General features: G+C 37.9%; 1 protein-coding gene and 1 pseudogene across 1 annotated transcript in view; one reads left to right on the top strand and one right to left on the bottom strand.

Annotated features, from left to right (window-relative positions):
• The window catches only part of Ncapd3 (non-SMC condensin II complex subunit D3), a 73,460-nt gene that overhangs the window by 42,723 nt on the left and 12,576 nt on the right, over positions 1 to 18,161 (bottom strand). The window contains exons 10-15 of the mRNA XM_004862668.4: positions 17,999 to 18,071; positions 17,031 to 17,156; positions 16,640 to 16,892; positions 15,729 to 15,785; positions 15,022 to 15,111; positions 283 to 356 (exon numbers count right to left, since the gene is read on the bottom strand). Of these exons, the coding sequence (XP_004862725.1) occupies positions 283 to 356; positions 15,022 to 15,111; positions 15,729 to 15,785; positions 16,640 to 16,892; positions 17,031 to 17,156; positions 17,999 to 18,071 (673 nt within the window). The remainder of the gene's footprint in view (positions 1 to 282; positions 357 to 15,021; positions 15,112 to 15,728; positions 15,786 to 16,639; positions 16,893 to 17,030; positions 17,157 to 17,998; positions 18,072 to 18,161) is intronic.
• On the top strand, positions 9,272 to 10,323 carry LOC106010881 (serine-threonine kinase receptor-associated protein pseudogene; annotated as a pseudogene).

Below are 18,161 nucleotides of genomic sequence, written 5' to 3'. Positions count from 1 at the left end.
ACACAGCTACTGAAATTCAACCTTAGTCCCCAGATTAAGAATCTAAATAAAACAAATTACATTTATAAGTTTGTGATTCTTAAAAAGCCAGCATCCTAATAGGAAAGCTTAAAAAAAATTATTTCAGTTCACTTGTATAATGTATGTATAACAGGACTGTAGTCAACTATGAAAAGCAAATTAAGTCCAAGTGAGGTTCAAATGAATATGGAGTTAGGATTTAGAAAAAAGTTTTCAGTGCTTAAAAAGAAAGAATTTAAGAGTGTGTACAAGAGTTCCCACCTGGAGTGCAGACTTCCTGACGTTGGTCTTCTCGTCCCTGATTCTCTTTCTTAGCATTGCCAGGACGCATCTATCTGTTGAAAGAATGCCAAAGAATCACCACAGTCTGAGGAAGCCCAGAAGGTAGCTAACACTTCACCACATAATACAAGAAAACACTAAGCTTAAACACTCACTCATTAGCTTGTTTTAAATCCTAAGAAATCAGAGCATGAAAAAGTGTTGAAAAGGAAGAAAATCTGAATGATTAGGTATTCACTATAAAAAGCATTAGTTTTGGAATATTAAAAATTTCATTTTAAATGAATTATTTAGCTCTTCTTTTTTGTTCGGCTACAAATAGGAATATCTAACCTATAGGGTTGTTGTGAAGATTTGATACGATATGTAAGAGCAGCTTTAAAATGTCCATTGGAAGATCTTTTTATACACATATTAACAAAGACTCCAAACCTTTTTTTATGTGGGTTATAATATTTAATGACTTAGAAATTTTAAAGTGAGAATTAAAAAGAAATTTAGTAATTCATTTTAAAATAGCAAGACTTGTTACTATTTCTTAAAATGAAAAATAACTACATTTTCCAAAACAAAACGAGACACCAAAAGAGTGCTAATGCTTTGCATTTTAATAAACTCTTTAGTTCCTGGCTTAGTAAAAGCCAGCTGGATCCACATATCTTTTTCTGTTGCAATTTCACATGCCATGCAACATCAGTAAAACTTTAATTCATACTTGGAGAAGGTCAGGATGGGAAAGGAATGATGTCCTGATGTTACTATGAACACAGTGGTCACACTGAGGGCCCCTGAAGGAGGCATCGTAGTTTGGGGTCTCCCAACCACACTTTGAAAACTGCTGATATATAAGAAATCACCTTAAAAAAACCAAGAGAATGGAAAATAACAGAGAAAAACAATGAAAACAAAAGTAGGCTCTTTGAAAAGATGTAGATTAACAAACCTATCTAGGTAGGCTGGCCAAAACAATAAGATGCACCTGGGCAGCCCCACCAGCCTCCAGCTTAGCCGTGCGTGCAGGCAGAGCAGGCGCAGGCTGAGTGCGCCCTGCTCAGTCCAGCTCACTCTGCCCACTTGCCACCAGGAGACCAAACCGGTGAGGACCCCCTGGGCACCCACACCAGCCTCCAGCTTAGCCGCCCTTGCCTCCCCCCACCGCCATCTTGGATGTACAGCTACTTGAATCCACACTACACAGAGGCCCAGGGGGGCATAAAGGCCATTGTCCTGAGCTGCAGAAGTGAACAGAGAGAGGGCCTCTCTCAGGCTCCCTGATGAAAACTGAGGGCCACTGGAAAAGTGAAGAGAATCTCTGCAATAAAGGCACACCAGACCACTGTATTTGGTAAATTGGAGGGATTGTCACATCCCATCGGAACCTGGACTAGCTTCAGGGGAAAGGCAGCTGGAACTTGCAGTAAAATCTGGCAGAGTTAACTCTGAAGGAGGTCAGGGAGCTCAACCTGGGACTTGCAGCCAGAAATCTGCCTGAATCTCACTGGTCTGTGACTTGCTTGCTGAGTCTCATTGACTTATAACTGCACACTGCTGCCCACGTTGTCTATTGTGATACCAGAGATATACCCTGAAGGAGGCCCTTCCTTTGTATCTTCTGTTATTTTCAAAATTACCACTATTATTTTGCTTATTTTTAATTTTTTTTCTTGTTACTTTTTAAATTTTTCTTTTTCTTTCTTCTCTCTTTTCTTTCTCTCTCTCTCTCTGCCTCGCTCCCTTGCTGTCCCACATTGTTCTTCATCACCCTTTGTGTTCCTGTTCTGCCCCTAATTCATATTTCTTCCTTATCTTTCTTTTCTTCTATTTCCTTCTCTTGCCTATGCTCTCTGGCCTCACTGATAACCTTCCCTTATCCTTCTACTTACCTATTCCTCCCTCCCCAACGCCTTCCTGAAGGGTAAAGTTGCTATATTGAAGAGTTTATTCACTATAAACACATCTTGGGTTGGTCCTTGATTTTGATTTAATTCACACAGGTAAAGATGATACGTTGATAACTAGCACAAATTGTCATTTTCTAAGAGGTACTTGATGCTATTGTGTTGCTGACTGTATCACTTGGGCTAAGATGTTATGATTGATCTAATCAGTTGTCCTTCCTGGTATAACGAAAATGAGACAGCCTCAGAGCCATTCTAGACTCAAAACCTAAAGACCAGCTATATCTGGAAGGCACTTCTGAGAAGCAACCATTCCCTAAGTGTTCTAAATGTATAAACAAAGATACATACAATAAACATCTTCAAAGTATTAATCCAGGAACTAAACCAAGGACAGTACCAAAAACAAAAATGAGAAGACAATTAACTAAGGCACAAACTCAGACTTCCATTCCACAAAAGGCAAATTCTGGGAGAAATGAGGTGAAAAATTCTGATAATCAACCACCTGCACACCCTGAACTGATAGCACATGAAGTAACAAAACAGATGAATAAGGCTCTAGAAAAATTCAAAACAGAAATAATTTCCCAGATAACTACAGAGATGGTGAGCAGAGTGAAAGACATGATTACAGGCTCTAGAACAGAAACAGATAAAAAATAGATGACCTCAGAACTGTGCTGGAAGCCATGAATGCCCAGCACAAGAAAGAAGTGGAAACCATGATCACCCCACATAACAAAGAAATAGAATCCATGAAACAGATTCAAACAGATATTCAGGAGATTAAAAACTCCATTGAAAGCATGCAGAGCAGATTAAGGGAATCTGAAGATAGAATATCAGATATACAAGACAGGATTGTGGTTAAGGATCATGAAAACAGAGATCTCTTCAAAATAGTAAGGGACCACGAGAAATCAATCCAGCAGCTGCTAGATGATGCAAAGAAGAATAACATAAGACTGACTGGAGTCAATGAAGAAACAGGAGAAAGTACAATTGACATTAAAAAAACTGTTCACAGAAGTAATAGTAGAAAACTTCCCAGACAGACGTAGAGAATTGGACTTACAGATAAGTGAGGCATACAGAACTCCAACTACCCATGATCAAAAAAAAAATTTACATCTAGACATATAATAGTCAAGATCCCAGAAACCCAATAGAAGAATAAAATCCTACAGGCAGTTAGAAAAAGAAACAAATCACCTACAAAGGAAAGCCCATCAGAATCACAGCAGACTTCTCAACACAAACCCTCAAATCAAGGAGAGCCCAGAGTGAAGTTTTTCAAGCCCTAAAAGAAAATAACTTCCAACCTAGACTGTTGTATCCTGCAAAATTATCTTTCAAAATCTATGGGGAAATTAGTTACTTCCACAACAAAGAACAGCTCAGAAATTTCATGAACACCAAACTCGCACTCCACACAATTCTAAGAAATATCCTAGAAAAAGACAATGAAGGTCACAACTCCATGAGGCCCAACAGAGGGAAGCCACCAGACAAGGTAAGAAACTAAAGGGAAAGGGAGAAAATATAAGAAATAAAAGAGGCAACAACAGCAAAACATCATACCAAGGATGATTCAATATCTATCAATTATAACTCTCAATGTTAATGGCCTCAATTCACCAATCAAAACAAATAGACTGACAGAACAAATTAAGAAGCAAAATCCTACAATATGCTATATACGAGAAACACACCTAACTCAAAAAGAAATTCATAGACTGAAAGTAAAAGGATCAAAAACAGTTCTCCATGTGACAGGAACCCAGAAAAAAGCAGGGGTAGTAATCTTATTTGCAGACAAAGTGGATTTCAAACCAAAACTAATTACAAGAGACAAGGACGGTTACTACATCGTTGTGAAGGGAACAATCCAAGAGGAAGAGATAACAATCCTAAATATATATGCACCAAATACAAATGCCCCCAACTATACAAAACAAATATTACTGGACATGAAAAATCAAATAACCACTAATACAACTGTAGTAGGGGACCTCAATACCCCACTATCACAAATAGACAGATCATCTAGACAAAAAGTCAACAACCAAATTCTAGAACTGAACCAACCTATTGAACACATGGACTTAATAGATGTTTACAGTGTTCCACCCCACAAAATCAGAATACACATTCTTTTAGGCTGCACACGGGTCATTCTCCAAAACAGACCACATGCTAGCTCATAGGACATGTCTAAGTAAATGTAAAAGAACTGAAGTTACCCCCTGCATATTATCAGACTATAGTGCAATAAAATTAGAGCTCAATAACATAAGAAACTGCAAAACTCCCACAAACACCTTGAAATTGAATAACACCCTCCTGAACAACCAATGGGTCACAGAGGAAATTGAAGAAGAAATTAGACAGTTTCTACAGGTAAATGACAATGCCAGTAAAATATACAGGAATCTATGGGAAACAATGAAAGCAGTTCTGCTTGGGAAATTCACAGCAGTGAATGCCCATATTAGGAAAGCAGAGAGAACCCAAATAAATAACAGGATAGTAGACCTTTGTCTGAGGAAGAGCAGGTGAAGATTTTTTCCCACATTGTGGGTTGTCTCTTCACACTGCTGGTGGTTTCTCTTGCTGTGCAGAAGCTTTTTAATAAGAAGAGATCCCACTTGTTGACTGTTTGTGCTAGTTCACGGGCAACTGAGGTTTTGTTCATAAAATCTTTTCCTACACCAATGTCTTCAAGAGTTCTACCTAACCTCTGTTCCAACTAGTTCAGAGATCCTATTTTAATATTTAGATCTTTAAACCATTTTGATTTTAGTTTACTGCATGGCGAGAGATATAGGTCTAGTTTTAATCTTCGGCAAGGTGAAACCCAATTTTTCCAGCTCCATTTATTAAAGAGGATATCTTTCCTCCAGTGAAGGTGTTTGGCTCCTTTATGGAAGATGAGATGGCTGAGTGTGTCTGGCGTTGTTTCTGCATCTTCTAATCTGTTCCACTGGTCCTCAGGTCTGTTTCTTTGCCAGTACCATACTGTTTTTATCACAGTAGCTTTGTAGTAGAGTTGCAGGTTGGGGATCGTGATAACCCCTGCCATGTCTTTGTTACCTAGAATTGCTTTTGCTATTCTGGGTCTCTTCTTGTTCCAAATGAAGTTTGGGATTGTTTTCTCAAGGTCCATAAAGTATGCTGCTGGGATCTCAATTGGAATTGCATTGAATCTATATAGCAGTTTTGGAAGTATGGCCATTTTCACTATATTAATCCTTCCTACCAAGAAGCAGGGGATGTCTGTCCATTTTCTGATATTATCTTCAATCTCTCTTTCCAGAGTGCCATAGTTTTCAGAGAAGAGATTTTTGATTTCTTTCATTAGATTGATTCCGAGGTATTTCAGTTTTTTGGATGCTATTGTGAAAGGAATTATTTGCCCTATTTCTCTCTCAGTGAGTCTGTCATTCGTGTAGAGGAAAGCTATTGACTTTTGTTTGTTGACCTTGGAACCAGCTACTTGACTGAATTTGGTTATTAAGTCTAGAAGACTTTTGGTGGAGTTCTTGGGGTCTTCTATATAGAGTATCATGTCATCTGCAAATAATGACAATTTGACTTCTTCATTTCCTATCTTTATTCCTTTTCTTTTTTTCTCTTGTCTAATTGCCATGGCTAATGTTTCCAAAACTACATTGAACAAGAGTGGCGACAGTGGACATTCTTGTCTTGTTCCTGATTTTAGTGTGCAGGAATTCAGTTTTTGACCATTTAGCATGATATTGGCTGTTGGTTTTTCATAGATGGCTTCTATCAGTTTGAGGTAGAGACCATCTATTCCAATTTTTTGTAGGGTTTTTATCATAAATGCATGTTGGATTTTCTCAAATGCTTTTTCTGCATCTATGGAGATAATCATATGGTTTTTGTCCTTGGCTCTATTGATATAGCGTATTACATTGATTGATTTGCATATGTTGAACCATCCCTACATCCCTGGGATGAATCCCACTTGATCAGGGTGTATGATCTTCTTGATGATCTTCTGCATTCTATTTGCCAGTATCTTATTAAGGATTTTTGCATCTATGTTCATTAGTGAGATTGGCCTATAGTTCTCCTTTTCAGTTGGGTCTTTCTCTGCTTTGGGGATCAAGGTGATGCTTGCTTCCAGGAATGAATTTGGGAGTATTGCTTCCTTTTCAATTTCATTGAAGACTTTAAACATTAGTGGCAGCAGTTCCTCTCTAAATGTCTTGTAGAATTCAGCAGTGAAGCCATCAGGGCCTGGGCTTTTCTTAGTTGATAAGTTTTAATTACATTTTCAATTTCATTGGTTGATATTGGGTTGTTCAGAATTTTTAGGTCTACTTCGTTCAACTTTGGTAATTCATATGTATCTAGGAATCTGTCCATTTCTTCTGTGTTGTCCATCTTATTGGTCTATAGGTTCTGGAAGGAGGTATTGATGATCCTCTGGATTTCTGCTGGGTCTGTTGTAATTTCACCCTTTTCATTCCTAATTGCATGGATATGGGCCTTTTCTTTCCTTTTTCTGATAAGGTTGGCTAAAGGTTTGTCAATTTTGTTGATTCTTTCCAAGAACCAACTCTTGGCTTCATTGATTTTTTTGTATCATTCTCTTAGTCTCCATTGCATTGATTTCTCCTCTGATCTTTATAATTTCCTCCCTTGTATGAGCTTTGGGGTTGTCCTGCTCTTCTTTTTCTAGAAGCTTGAGGTTCAGCATCAGGTTAATTGGGCTCATTCTGTTTTCCTAATATGCTTATTCACTGCTATGAATTTCCCTCTTAAGACTGCTTTCATTGTGTCCCATAGCTTCTGATATGTTGTATTGTCATTGTCATTTAATTGAAGGAACTGTCTGATTTCTTCTTTAATTTTCTCTGGGACCCAATGGTTATTCAGAAGTGTGTTGTTCAATTTCCATGTGTTTATGAAATTTTTTGAGTTTCTTTTGCTATGGATCTCCAATTTCATCGCACTATGGTCTGATAATATACAGGGGATAACTTCAATTCCTTTGCACTTACTTAAACATGTTCTATGTGTGAGTATGTGGTCTATTTTGGAGAATGACCCATGTGCAGCTGAGAAGAATGTGTATTCTGATTTTGTGGGGTGGAAGACTCTGTAAACCTCTGTTAAGTTCTTTTGTTCAAGAGTTCGACTGAGTTCTAGTATTTCATTACTTATTTTTAGTCTAGTTCATCTATCTATTTGTGACAGTGGGGTGTTGAGGTCTTCCACTACAATTGTATTAGTGCATATGTGACTTTTCATGTCCGTATTTCTTTTATATAGTTGGGCACACTAGTGTTTGGTGCATAGATATTTATGATTGTCATCTCTTCCTCTTGGATTGTTCCCTTTACAAGGATGTAGTGTCCTTCTTCGTCTCTCTTAATCACTGTTGGTTTGAAATCTACTTGATCTGCAAAGAGGATAGCTACTCCTGCTTTTTTTGGGATTCCCATCACATGGAGTATTATTTTCCACCCTTTAACTTTCAGTCTATGAGTTTCCTTTTGAATTAAGTGTGTTTCTTGTATGCAGCATATTGTTGGATTTTGCTTCTTGACCCATTCTGCCAGTCTATTTCTTTTGATTGGTGAATTGAGACCATTAACATTGATGGTTATAACTGAAACGTATTGACTTGTCATTGCCATGACTTTTTATTTTTGTTGGGTTCTCCCCCTTTCCATTTAATTTCTTGTCATGCCAGATGGGTTCATTCTGCTTTGCTTCCTGGGGTTGTGATCCTCAATGTCTGTTCCTAGGATATTGTGTAAAATTCTTTGGAGTGCTGGTTTGGTATTCACAAGGTTCCTAAGGTGCTCTTTGTCATGAAAGTATCTTATTTCTCCATCAATTTTGAAAGATAGTTTTGCAGGGTACATCAATCTGGGTTGGAAGCTGTTTTTTTTTAGGGCTTGGAATATGTCACTCCAAGCTCTTCTTGCCTTGAGGGTTTGTGTTGAGAAGTCTGCTGTGATTCTGATGGGCTTTCCTTTGTACGTGATTTCTTTCTTTTCTCTAACTGCTTGTAGAACTTTGTTCTTCTGTTGAGTTTCTGGAATCTTAACAATTATATGCCTATGTGTAGATTTTTTTTTGATCAAGGCTATTTGGAGACCTATATGCCTCACTTATCTGTATGTCAAGCTCTTTTCCCCTGCTTGGGAAGTTTTCTGCCATTACTTCTGTGAAGAGTTTTTTTATGTCATCTCCACTGCTTCCTGTTTCTTCATGGAGTCCAATCAGTCTTACGTTATTCTTCTTTGCATCATCTAGCAGCTGCTGGATTGATTTCTCATGTTCCCTGATTATTTTGAAGCAATTTTTCTTTTTATGGTCATTAATTGCAATCTTATCTTCTATATCTGAAATTCTGTCCTCACCTTGGCTCATTCTGCTGTGTAGACTTTCAATGGAGTTTTTCATCTCCTGGAAATCTATTTGCATCTGTTTTGTGGATTCCATTTGTTTCCTATGTTGGGATTCCATCATGTTCCTCAGTTCCTCTCTAGACTTATTAATCATGTCTTGTACTAGGAGCACAATTTCTCCTGTTATCTGAGAAATTATTTCTGATTTCATTTTTTCCAGATCCACTTTTGTTGCCAGTTCAGTGGGTCCAGGTGGTTGAGTATCAGAGTGTCCCATCTCATTTCCCTTTGGGGTTGCTGTAGGTGACTTGGAAGTCTGGTTTTGAGACTTATTTACATGTTTTCTCATTTTGGCTGGGGGGGCAGGGAGGGTGCTGTTGGTGGCCGTGTCATTCACCTCCTCTGAGCTGGGAGAGGTGGGACAAGGCCCAGGAGTGGCGGGACAGAAGGCGGCCCAAAAGCCCTTTCCTCTGGGCTGGGAGCAGCCAGAGGGATGGTGGTTGGGAAGCCCCTTCCTCTGGACCAGGAGTAGTGGGACAGTGGCTCAGAAGCCCATACCTCAAGGCCAGGAGCGGTGGAACAGATGGTGGCCCAGAGGTCCCTTCCTCTGGGCCAGGAGTGGCAGGATGGACGGCGGCCCCAAAGCCCTTTCTTCTGGGCTGGGAGTCTGGAAAACCTATGTTATGCCACAGAGGTACAGGAGATTTGATCGGAACATTTTTGGGTCATAAAGGTGCTGTGTGGGGGAGCAACACTGAATATGGATGCCACCAAAGCAGCTACTGCAGCTGCAGATTTCATAGCCAAATTGTGGGATGCTGTCTCAGGAGATGAATTTATGACCTTGGCTCACAAATACATGGTCAAGACCATGGATTTCACACAGGATAGCAGTTACTTGTTAACTGGAGAGCAAGATAAACTACTATGCATATATGACTTAAACAAACCTGAAGCAGAATCTAAAGAAATCAGTGTTCACACTTCCAATATTAAAAAAGCTCTATGGTGCAGTGAGGATAAACAGATTCTTTCAGCTGATGATAAAACTATTCGACTTTGGGATCATGCTACTATGACAGAAGTGAAATCTCTGAACTTTAATGTGTCTGTTAGTAGTATGGAATATATCCCTGAGGGAGAGATCCTGGTTATTACTTATGGACGATCGATTGCTTTTCATAGTGCAGTAAGTTTGGACCCAATTAAATCCTTTGAAATACCTGAAACCATCAATTCGTCATCTCTTCATCCCGAGAAAGAATTTCTTGTTGCAGGTGGTGAAGATTTTAAACTTTCTAAGTATGATTATAACAGTCGAGAAGAATTAGAATCCTACAAAGGAAACTTTGGTCTCATTCATTGTGTGAGATTCAGTCCTGATGGAGAACTCTACGCCAGTGGCTCTGAAGATGGAACTCTGATACTGTGGCAGAGTGTAGTAGGAAAAAATTCTGGCCTTTGGAAATGTGTGCTTCCAGAAGAAGATAGTGGTGAATTGGTAAAGTCAAAGATAAATTTTCCAGAGACAACAGAAGAAGAACTAGAAGAAATTGCTTCAGAAAATTCAAATTCCATTTATTCTTCAACTCCTGAAGTTAAAGCCTGAGCATCAACCATGTGCCACAGACTAGATCATTTATGGACTAGAGGAGCAAGCAGAGAAAAACATCAGCCTTCAGAGTTACTCTGCTTGCCGGCAAACACTGCAGTAAACAGCGGGAATAGGATCATCAATACCTACTTCGAGAACCTGTACTCCAATAAAATGGAAAACACGGAAGAAATGAGCAGACTCCTAGATATATACAAATTGCCAAAGGTAAATGAAGAAGATATAGAAATTCTAAACACCACAATTACAATGAGTGAAATTGAAAATAAAAAATTTACCAACAAAGAAAAGCCCATGTCCTGATGGCTTCACTACTGTATTCTACAAGACATTTAAAGAGCTATAACCATTACTCTTTAAACTCATCAAGGAAATTGAAAGGGAAGCAAGGCTTCCAAATTCATTCCTGGAAGCAAGTGTTACTTTGGTTCCAAAACCAGGGAAAGACCCAACCCAAAAAGAGAACTACTGACCAATCTCCCTAAGGAACACAGATGCAAAAATCCTCAACAAGATACTGGCAAACAGAATACAGAGGGTCATCAAGAAGATCATACACTCTGACCAAGTTGGATTTATCCCAGGGATGCAAGGATGGCTCAATATTCGTAAATCAATAAATGTAATACACTAGATTAACAGAGTCAAGGACAAAAACTATATGATCATCTCAACAGATGCAGAAAAGGCATTTGACAAAAATCCAACATCCCATTCATGATAAAAACCCTACAGAAAATTGGAATAGAAGGTCTTTATCTCAACCTGATTAAGGCTATGAAAAACCAACAGCCAACATCATACTAAATGTTCAAAACTGAAAACTTCATGCTAAAATCAGGAGCAAGACAAGGATGCCCACTATCACCACTCCTGTTCAATATTGTTCTGGAAACATTAGCCACAGCAATTAGACAAGAGAAAGAAATAAAAGGAATAAAGATAGGAAAGGAAGAAGTTAAACTGCCATTATTTGCTGATGATATGATACTTTACACAGAAGACCCAAAAAACTCGGCCAAAAGACTTCTAGACCTAATTGACAGGTTCAGTAGAGTAGCTGGATATAAGGACAACAGTTAAAAAACAATAGCCTTCATATACACAAATAGCAGACTCACTGAGAAATTAGGGAAAGAATTCCTTTTAAAATAGCATCCAAAAAAATGAAATATCTAGGAATTAACCTCACAAAGGAAGCAAAACACCTCTACACTGAAAACTACAGCACGCTGAAAAAGGAGATCGAGGAGGATATAAGAAAATGGAAAGACATCCCTTGTTCCTCGGTAGTAAGAACCAATATAGTGAAAATGGTCATACTACCAAAACTACTATATAGATTCAATACAACGCCGATTGAAATTCCAACAATATATTTCACAGAATTAGAGAAAACAATCCAAAAATTCATTAGGAACCAGAAGAGACATGGAAAAACAAAAGCAATTCTAGGCAACAGAGACTTAGCTGGGGGTATTACAATCCCCAACTTGAAACTATACTACAAAGTCACTGTGATAAAAACAGCATGGTACTGGCAAAGAAACAGACCCCAGTATCAGTGGAATAGATTAGAAGATGAGGAAACAACTTCAGACATACTCAGCCACCTCATCTTTGACAAAGGAGCCAACCACCATCATTGGAGGAAAGATCGCCTAGTTAATAAATGGTATTGGAAAAACTGGATTTCAACCTGCCAAAGATTAAAACTAGACCCATACCTATCACCATGCACTAAAGTAAGATCAAAGTGGATTAAAGATCTAAATATCAAGACAGAAACACTAAACTTGCTGGAAGTTAAGTTAGGTAGAACTCTTGAAGACAGTGGCATAGGAAAAGACTTTATGAACAAAACCTCAGGAGCACAGGAACTAGCACAGAGAATCAACAACAGGGATCTCATCTTAATAAAAAGCTTCTGCACTGCAAGAGAAACCACCAACAGAGCTGAGACATCCTATAATGTGGGAAACAATTTTTAGCAGCTGTACCTCAGACAAAGGACTACTATCTAGACTATGTAAAGAACTGAAAAAAGTCAGGACCCCCCCCCCGAATTCAAAGATCCAATTCAAAAATCGGCATCTGAAATGAACAGATATTTCTCAGACAAAGAAGTAAAACCAGCAAATAAACATATGAAAAAATATTCAACATCACTGGTCATTCGAGAGATGCAGATGAAAACAACACTGAGATTCCACCTCACCCCAGAAAGAATGGCTGCTATCAAGAAATCAACCAATAACAAATGCTGGCAGGGGTGTGGGGAGAAAGGAACCCTTCTCCTTTGTTGGTAGGAGTGCAGACTGGTGCAACCACTGTGGAAATCAGTATGGAGATACCTCAAAGAACTAGCACTAGAGGTTCCATTTGACCCAGCTATTCCCCTGCTGGGTATCTTCCCAAAAGAATTAAAAGAATCATACCACAGTGATATATGTGCACCCATGTTTATAGGAGCACAGTCTATAACAGCTAAAGCTTGGAAACAGCCCAAGTGCCCATGAACTGGAGACTGGATAAAGAAGATGTGGTTTTTTTATAAAATGGAGTACTACTCAGCCATAAAGAATGAGAAACTAGAGACATTTATAGCTAAATGGATGCATATAGAGGCCATACTCTTTAAGTGAAATAAATAGGACACACATGCATAAATACCAAATAGTTTTTCTACTGTGAGAAACGAAAAGTATAAATAAGGATTAAAATGATTACAATGAATAATTGATAATCTGAAATATTAAAAGGTCCAAAGGTATAGGGGTGGTGGGAGGGGAAGAGGAAAGAAGGAAAAGGAAAAATTATAAGAAAAGAAAAAAAATGGAAACGAAATTTATGTAAATAGGGAAGGGTGGACAGGGAATAGGGAAAAAAATAAGAACCAAGATACATCATGCACAGGTACAAGCACCCAATGATAAATGTAAACGTGTTGTATACCTAAAATGTATCAATAAAAGAAATTTAAAAAGATATAAATGGATAAAGGAGACATTGCTATCAACTTTATATAAATAAAAGGAATATAAAGTAAATACCAAGATCAATTTTATGCCAATGAATCAAGTACCCTACGTGAAACAGACAAATTTCTAGAAAGATACAAAATGCAAAGCTGGCTTCAAAAGAAGCTGCTAATTAAAAAACCTTATATCACACACACACAAGTCAAAGACCAGATGTTTTTACAGGAGAATACTACCAAAAATGAATGCTAATCCTTCACAAACTCTTTCAAAAAATAGAAGAGAATACACTTCCCATCTTATAATATTGGGTCAGCATTACCATGATAGCAAACCCAAGGACAATTAAAGAAAAAAAAAGAACTTATATCCATTATGAGTACAGACACCAATATTTTCGATAAAATACCAGCAAATCAAATCAAGCATGATATAGTTATACATCATGCTTAGAATTTATCCCTGTAATGAAATGTTGAATCTACATGTGAAAATCAGTCAATAAAAATACCATACTGACAGAATGAAAGACAAAAACACAATCACCTCCACTAGATTCAGACAAGGCATATGCACAATCAAACCCTCTTTCATGATAAAAACATTCAACAAACTTAGAATAAAAGGAAACTTCCTCACACTGAGAAAGATCATCCTGAACAAAGCCCACAGCTAACACTAGACTCAATGGTGATGACCAAAAGCTTTCCCCCAGTACCAAAACAGACCAAGATGTGTATTCTTCCCACTCTTTTCAACATTATACTAGAGATTCTAGTAAGGGTAAAAAAGTAAGATAATGAAATAAAAGGCATCCAGATGGAAAGGGAAAAATAAAACTGTTTCTATTCATAGCTGACTTCACTTTCTACATAGAAAGGTAGAAGGAGCTATTAACAACAACTTTTGAAACTAGCACCAAAATTTAGTAAATTTGCAGAATACAAGATCATTCAACAGAAATCATTTGTAAAAACCAAGCAATTCAAAATGACATTAAGAGAAATTTCATTTATATTAGGATCAAAAAGAATAAAATACTTCAGATTAAAGATCAAGACTTGTTCACATGAAAACAAACCACACAGCTTAAATATCGCATGGTTTCTCTTCTAGGAGAAATGCAAATCCAGCACTTGGGACGCTGAGGCAGGAGGATTACCACAGGTTTGAAGGAGCCTGGGCTACATAATGAGTTCAAGGCCAGCCTGAACTACAGAGCAAGACTCCATCTCAAAAAAACAAAACAAAATAAATAAAGCGTACACACACAAAAAAAGAGAAACCGAAAGTATAAATGATTTAAAGAGCAAAATAAAAGATAGATAATAGGAAATAGGGAGAGACCTTTTCCAGATGGAAAAAGAAGCAAGAGATGGAAGCAAGGGGGAGGGAAGAGAACATAAAAAGAATTAAGATGTGTTATATACATGTACCAACGCCTCATGATGAATATCATCTTGTACTGAAAACACATACTAACAAAAAAACCCCAACAAAATGTCACTTGAAACAAATTAAAGACCTAATCAAATAAACAGACATCAGATGTTCATGGATTAGAGAACTCACATGTTAAGATGGCAATACTCTTCCAAATGGATCTAGATATCAATCCCTATTAAATACAAGGTGGTTTTCTTGCTCTTTTTTATTTTTAGAAATCGACAGCTCAAGTTTCATACAGAAATACTAGGGACCCAGAAAAGCCAACCAAGTTTGAAAAATTTTGAGAAAGAATATATAGAACCCACAGTTCTTAATCAAAACTTCTGTTACTGAAGGAAAACAGAATAGTGTTACCCATCTTATGATGACAAAATCTGACATACCTCTAGATCCAACTATGTGGCCACTGCTGTCTGTGTTAATCTCCCCTGCTGGTTCAGAAGGGTTAAATGTCTGCCTTTGACAGGAAAATGCTAAAAAAAGAAAGGTAAAATTCTGTTATACTTTTTTTTTTTTTTTTTTTTCGCAGAACCGGGGATCAAACTCAGGAGTTTGCGCTTGCCAGGCAGGCACTGGCGCCACTGAGGTAAACCTCGGGCTGTTATACTTTTAATAGCATGTTGCTGGGCATGGTGGTGCATGCCTATAATCCCAGCACTTGGGGAGGCTGAGGCAGGAGGAGTGATGTGAGTTTGAGGCCAGCCTGGGCTACACAGTGATTTCAAGGCCAGCCTGAACTACACAGCAAGACCCTGACTCAAAGAGAGAAAAATAAAGTATGTATAAGTACAGCATGTTATCAAGTTATATTATTATTGAGGTGAATTTCAACTTCTTGCATAATGAAGAAAAGTACAACATTAACACAGGTAAATATGCGGGGAGGAAAAAAATTTTAAATATTCAGCAAGTCTTTAAAAGACAATTATGTGCTGGGGATTTAGCTCAGTGATCCCAATGCCTGCCTCACAAGCAAAAAGTCCTGACTTTGATCCCCAGTATGGAGAAGAAAAAAAACAAAGAAAAAGAAAAAAGAATTTATTAAAAAAGAAAAAGACAAGCAATATTTGAAAATATACTCGTTCATTACCTGATGAATTTCTTAATAAGGTACCAGGATGAATCCCTGTATCTGAAACTGTAGGACCTAAAAATAAGCATAGATAAGAGGAAAAAAGTATCATGAACCATGAATAAATATCACAGAGGCATTCAAATCAAGGTAATTAGGACTAATGACAAAGCAGATTCTAAATTGCTGACAATGGATCATGTCCTCATCTACACTCTCAGAGGAGATCAGGCCCAATACAGCCAACACCCAACAGTGCAAACCGCAAAAGCGGTCAACGTCACCTCTAACACATGAACATGTGACACTCCTTAAAAAGGCCTTTCAAATGGATCAGGAGTCCCTATTTTAAGTCATTCAAAGTCAGGGGTATATGCCAACACTCAGGAGGCTGAGCTAGGAGGACCATGAGTTAGAGGCCAGCCCAGACTAGAGTGAAACCCTGCCTCAAAAAAACAAAAACATTAGATGTGTACCTCAGTGGCAGAGCACATGCTTGGCATGTACAAGGCCCTGGATTTGATTCTTATCACCACAAAAGATTGTGAAAATGACTTATGAAGATAAAAGTTAACCATACCAAAAGCTGGCCATAGTAGTGTAAGCCTATAACCTCAATCACAAATTTGACCCAGTCTTGGCAAATTAGCAACTTAGCCCATGCCTCAAAATGAGTAAAATAACAAGGGGTGGGAATGTAGCTCAGAGCAAAGACCCCGGGGTCAACCCCAATACTGCAAAAACTCATCATCGCCTTCATATCATACCCATTATTTCTGCCACAGCAAAGAAACTAAAGAATGATCCCTTACAGTTTACATCCAGACTTTTTTTGGAGGGTTGGAAACCAAACCCAGGGCCTGTAAATGCCAGGCAAGTACTGCACTGTCTTCTGTCACTGAACTACACTCTCAGCCTCTCCTACTTACTGTTAATGAGCAGCTCCAAGATACTCTCTGATGTGTTGTGAACAGATAGCTCCAGACAATGTGCAAAGCTGGACAGCGCCTTGCTGCGCACAGTAGGTGCCTTGTCCAAACAACGGTCAAACATAATCTCCTGCACCAAGAATTTGTGCCTTAGGAACTTCTGGTGCTCCAAGGAAAGGGTGCCATCCACCACTCTTTCAGGCAGCTCTAAGAGAGCTAAGACAACATCAAGAGTAAAAACCCGGTGGGCAATCTGGCAAAGCAAATCATAAAAATTACCATGAGATAGGAACAAGAACCAAAGAAACTCTTTTGCCTCAGATCTGACTGTTTATAATATACCTACCCTGACAGAGCCAGGACAAGGGATTTTATGCAGATAAATTCCTACCTTAGAACTTCGTGAGTATTTGTAAAGCCAGGAGATGAATGTAGCATATTCCCCACAAGGAAGTTTACTCAGCAGGTGCACAAGGGACTGAGCTGCAGAGGTCCGATACTCTGATTTATCTGTCACCTGAAACACAAAATTCAGAAAGCTGTTTACTCTTTAACCATGTGTCTGACAACTGAAACCCACTTTGTGATGTATGTTGAAAATTAGTGAGTGTAACCAGTTTAATGATCTTTAAATATTATGTAAATGACTAAGAAATTTTAGGCTTCAGACCTCTTTGAAAACTGAAGTATAAACCCTCTCCAGAAAAATTACATATACAGGGGCAATCCACGTTCTGGGGCCCCTTCTGTCTCTTAGACAGAAGCTATCTTTCTTTCAAAAAATTCTTCCTACTCTCAAAAAAAAAAAAGAAACAAAATTACACACAAATTTATCACACAATTTCAGAGTTTATGGCTCTCTAGAATCTGTAGGGTTTAAATTAAGAATCATTTGTCTAAGCAGTTATATAAATTTAGAAGATATTCATGAAAATTTGAACATTGGCTGAATTACTATTATTTAAGGCATGTTAATATTTTGTAGTTACATTTTTAAAGAGTTCTTACCCTTAAGAGATATATACTGAAATATTATGAATGAAAGGATATAATGGAATCTACTTGAAGAAACAACCCAGTGTGCACATGTGTGAGGAAGGGGTGTAGAAATGACACAAAATTAATGAAGATGGGAGATGTGGGTATATGATGGTGATTCAGCACCTAATTCTCCTTGTTTCTGTTTAATATTTTCCAAAATAAAGTTTATTTTTTAAAAGAATACTTTATTTAGAACATTTAGTATTAAATAAAACATTTTAGTAATTATAGACACATTACCAATAACAAATATACATTTTTCTTCATGTATGTTACATACTAGCATATTATCATTATCATGACTAAAGCAAATGGTACCTTGGCGCAGATGTGCTGCAGTAGAATACGAAGAACTGGAAATATATTCTCTTTTAGTTCATCCACGAGTGAGCTATTTAAAAGAAAAACGCACAGCTAGTGTTTATAATATACCTATCATTATGAAAAAAGAGTAATTTCCCCTGACTCTGTCCTCAAAATC

The sequence above is a fragment of the Heterocephalus glaber genome, unplaced genomic scaffold (genome assembly GCF_053883595.1).
Source record: "Heterocephalus glaber isolate CG9 unplaced genomic scaffold, H.glaber_assembly_v1.0 deba00001446, whole genome shotgun sequence".
Lineage (NCBI taxonomy): Eukaryota > Metazoa > Chordata > Mammalia > Rodentia > Bathyergidae > Heterocephalus > Heterocephalus glaber.
The sequence above is the reverse complement of the archived record's forward strand: the minus strand, read 5'-3'. Positions and strand labels throughout refer to the sequence as shown.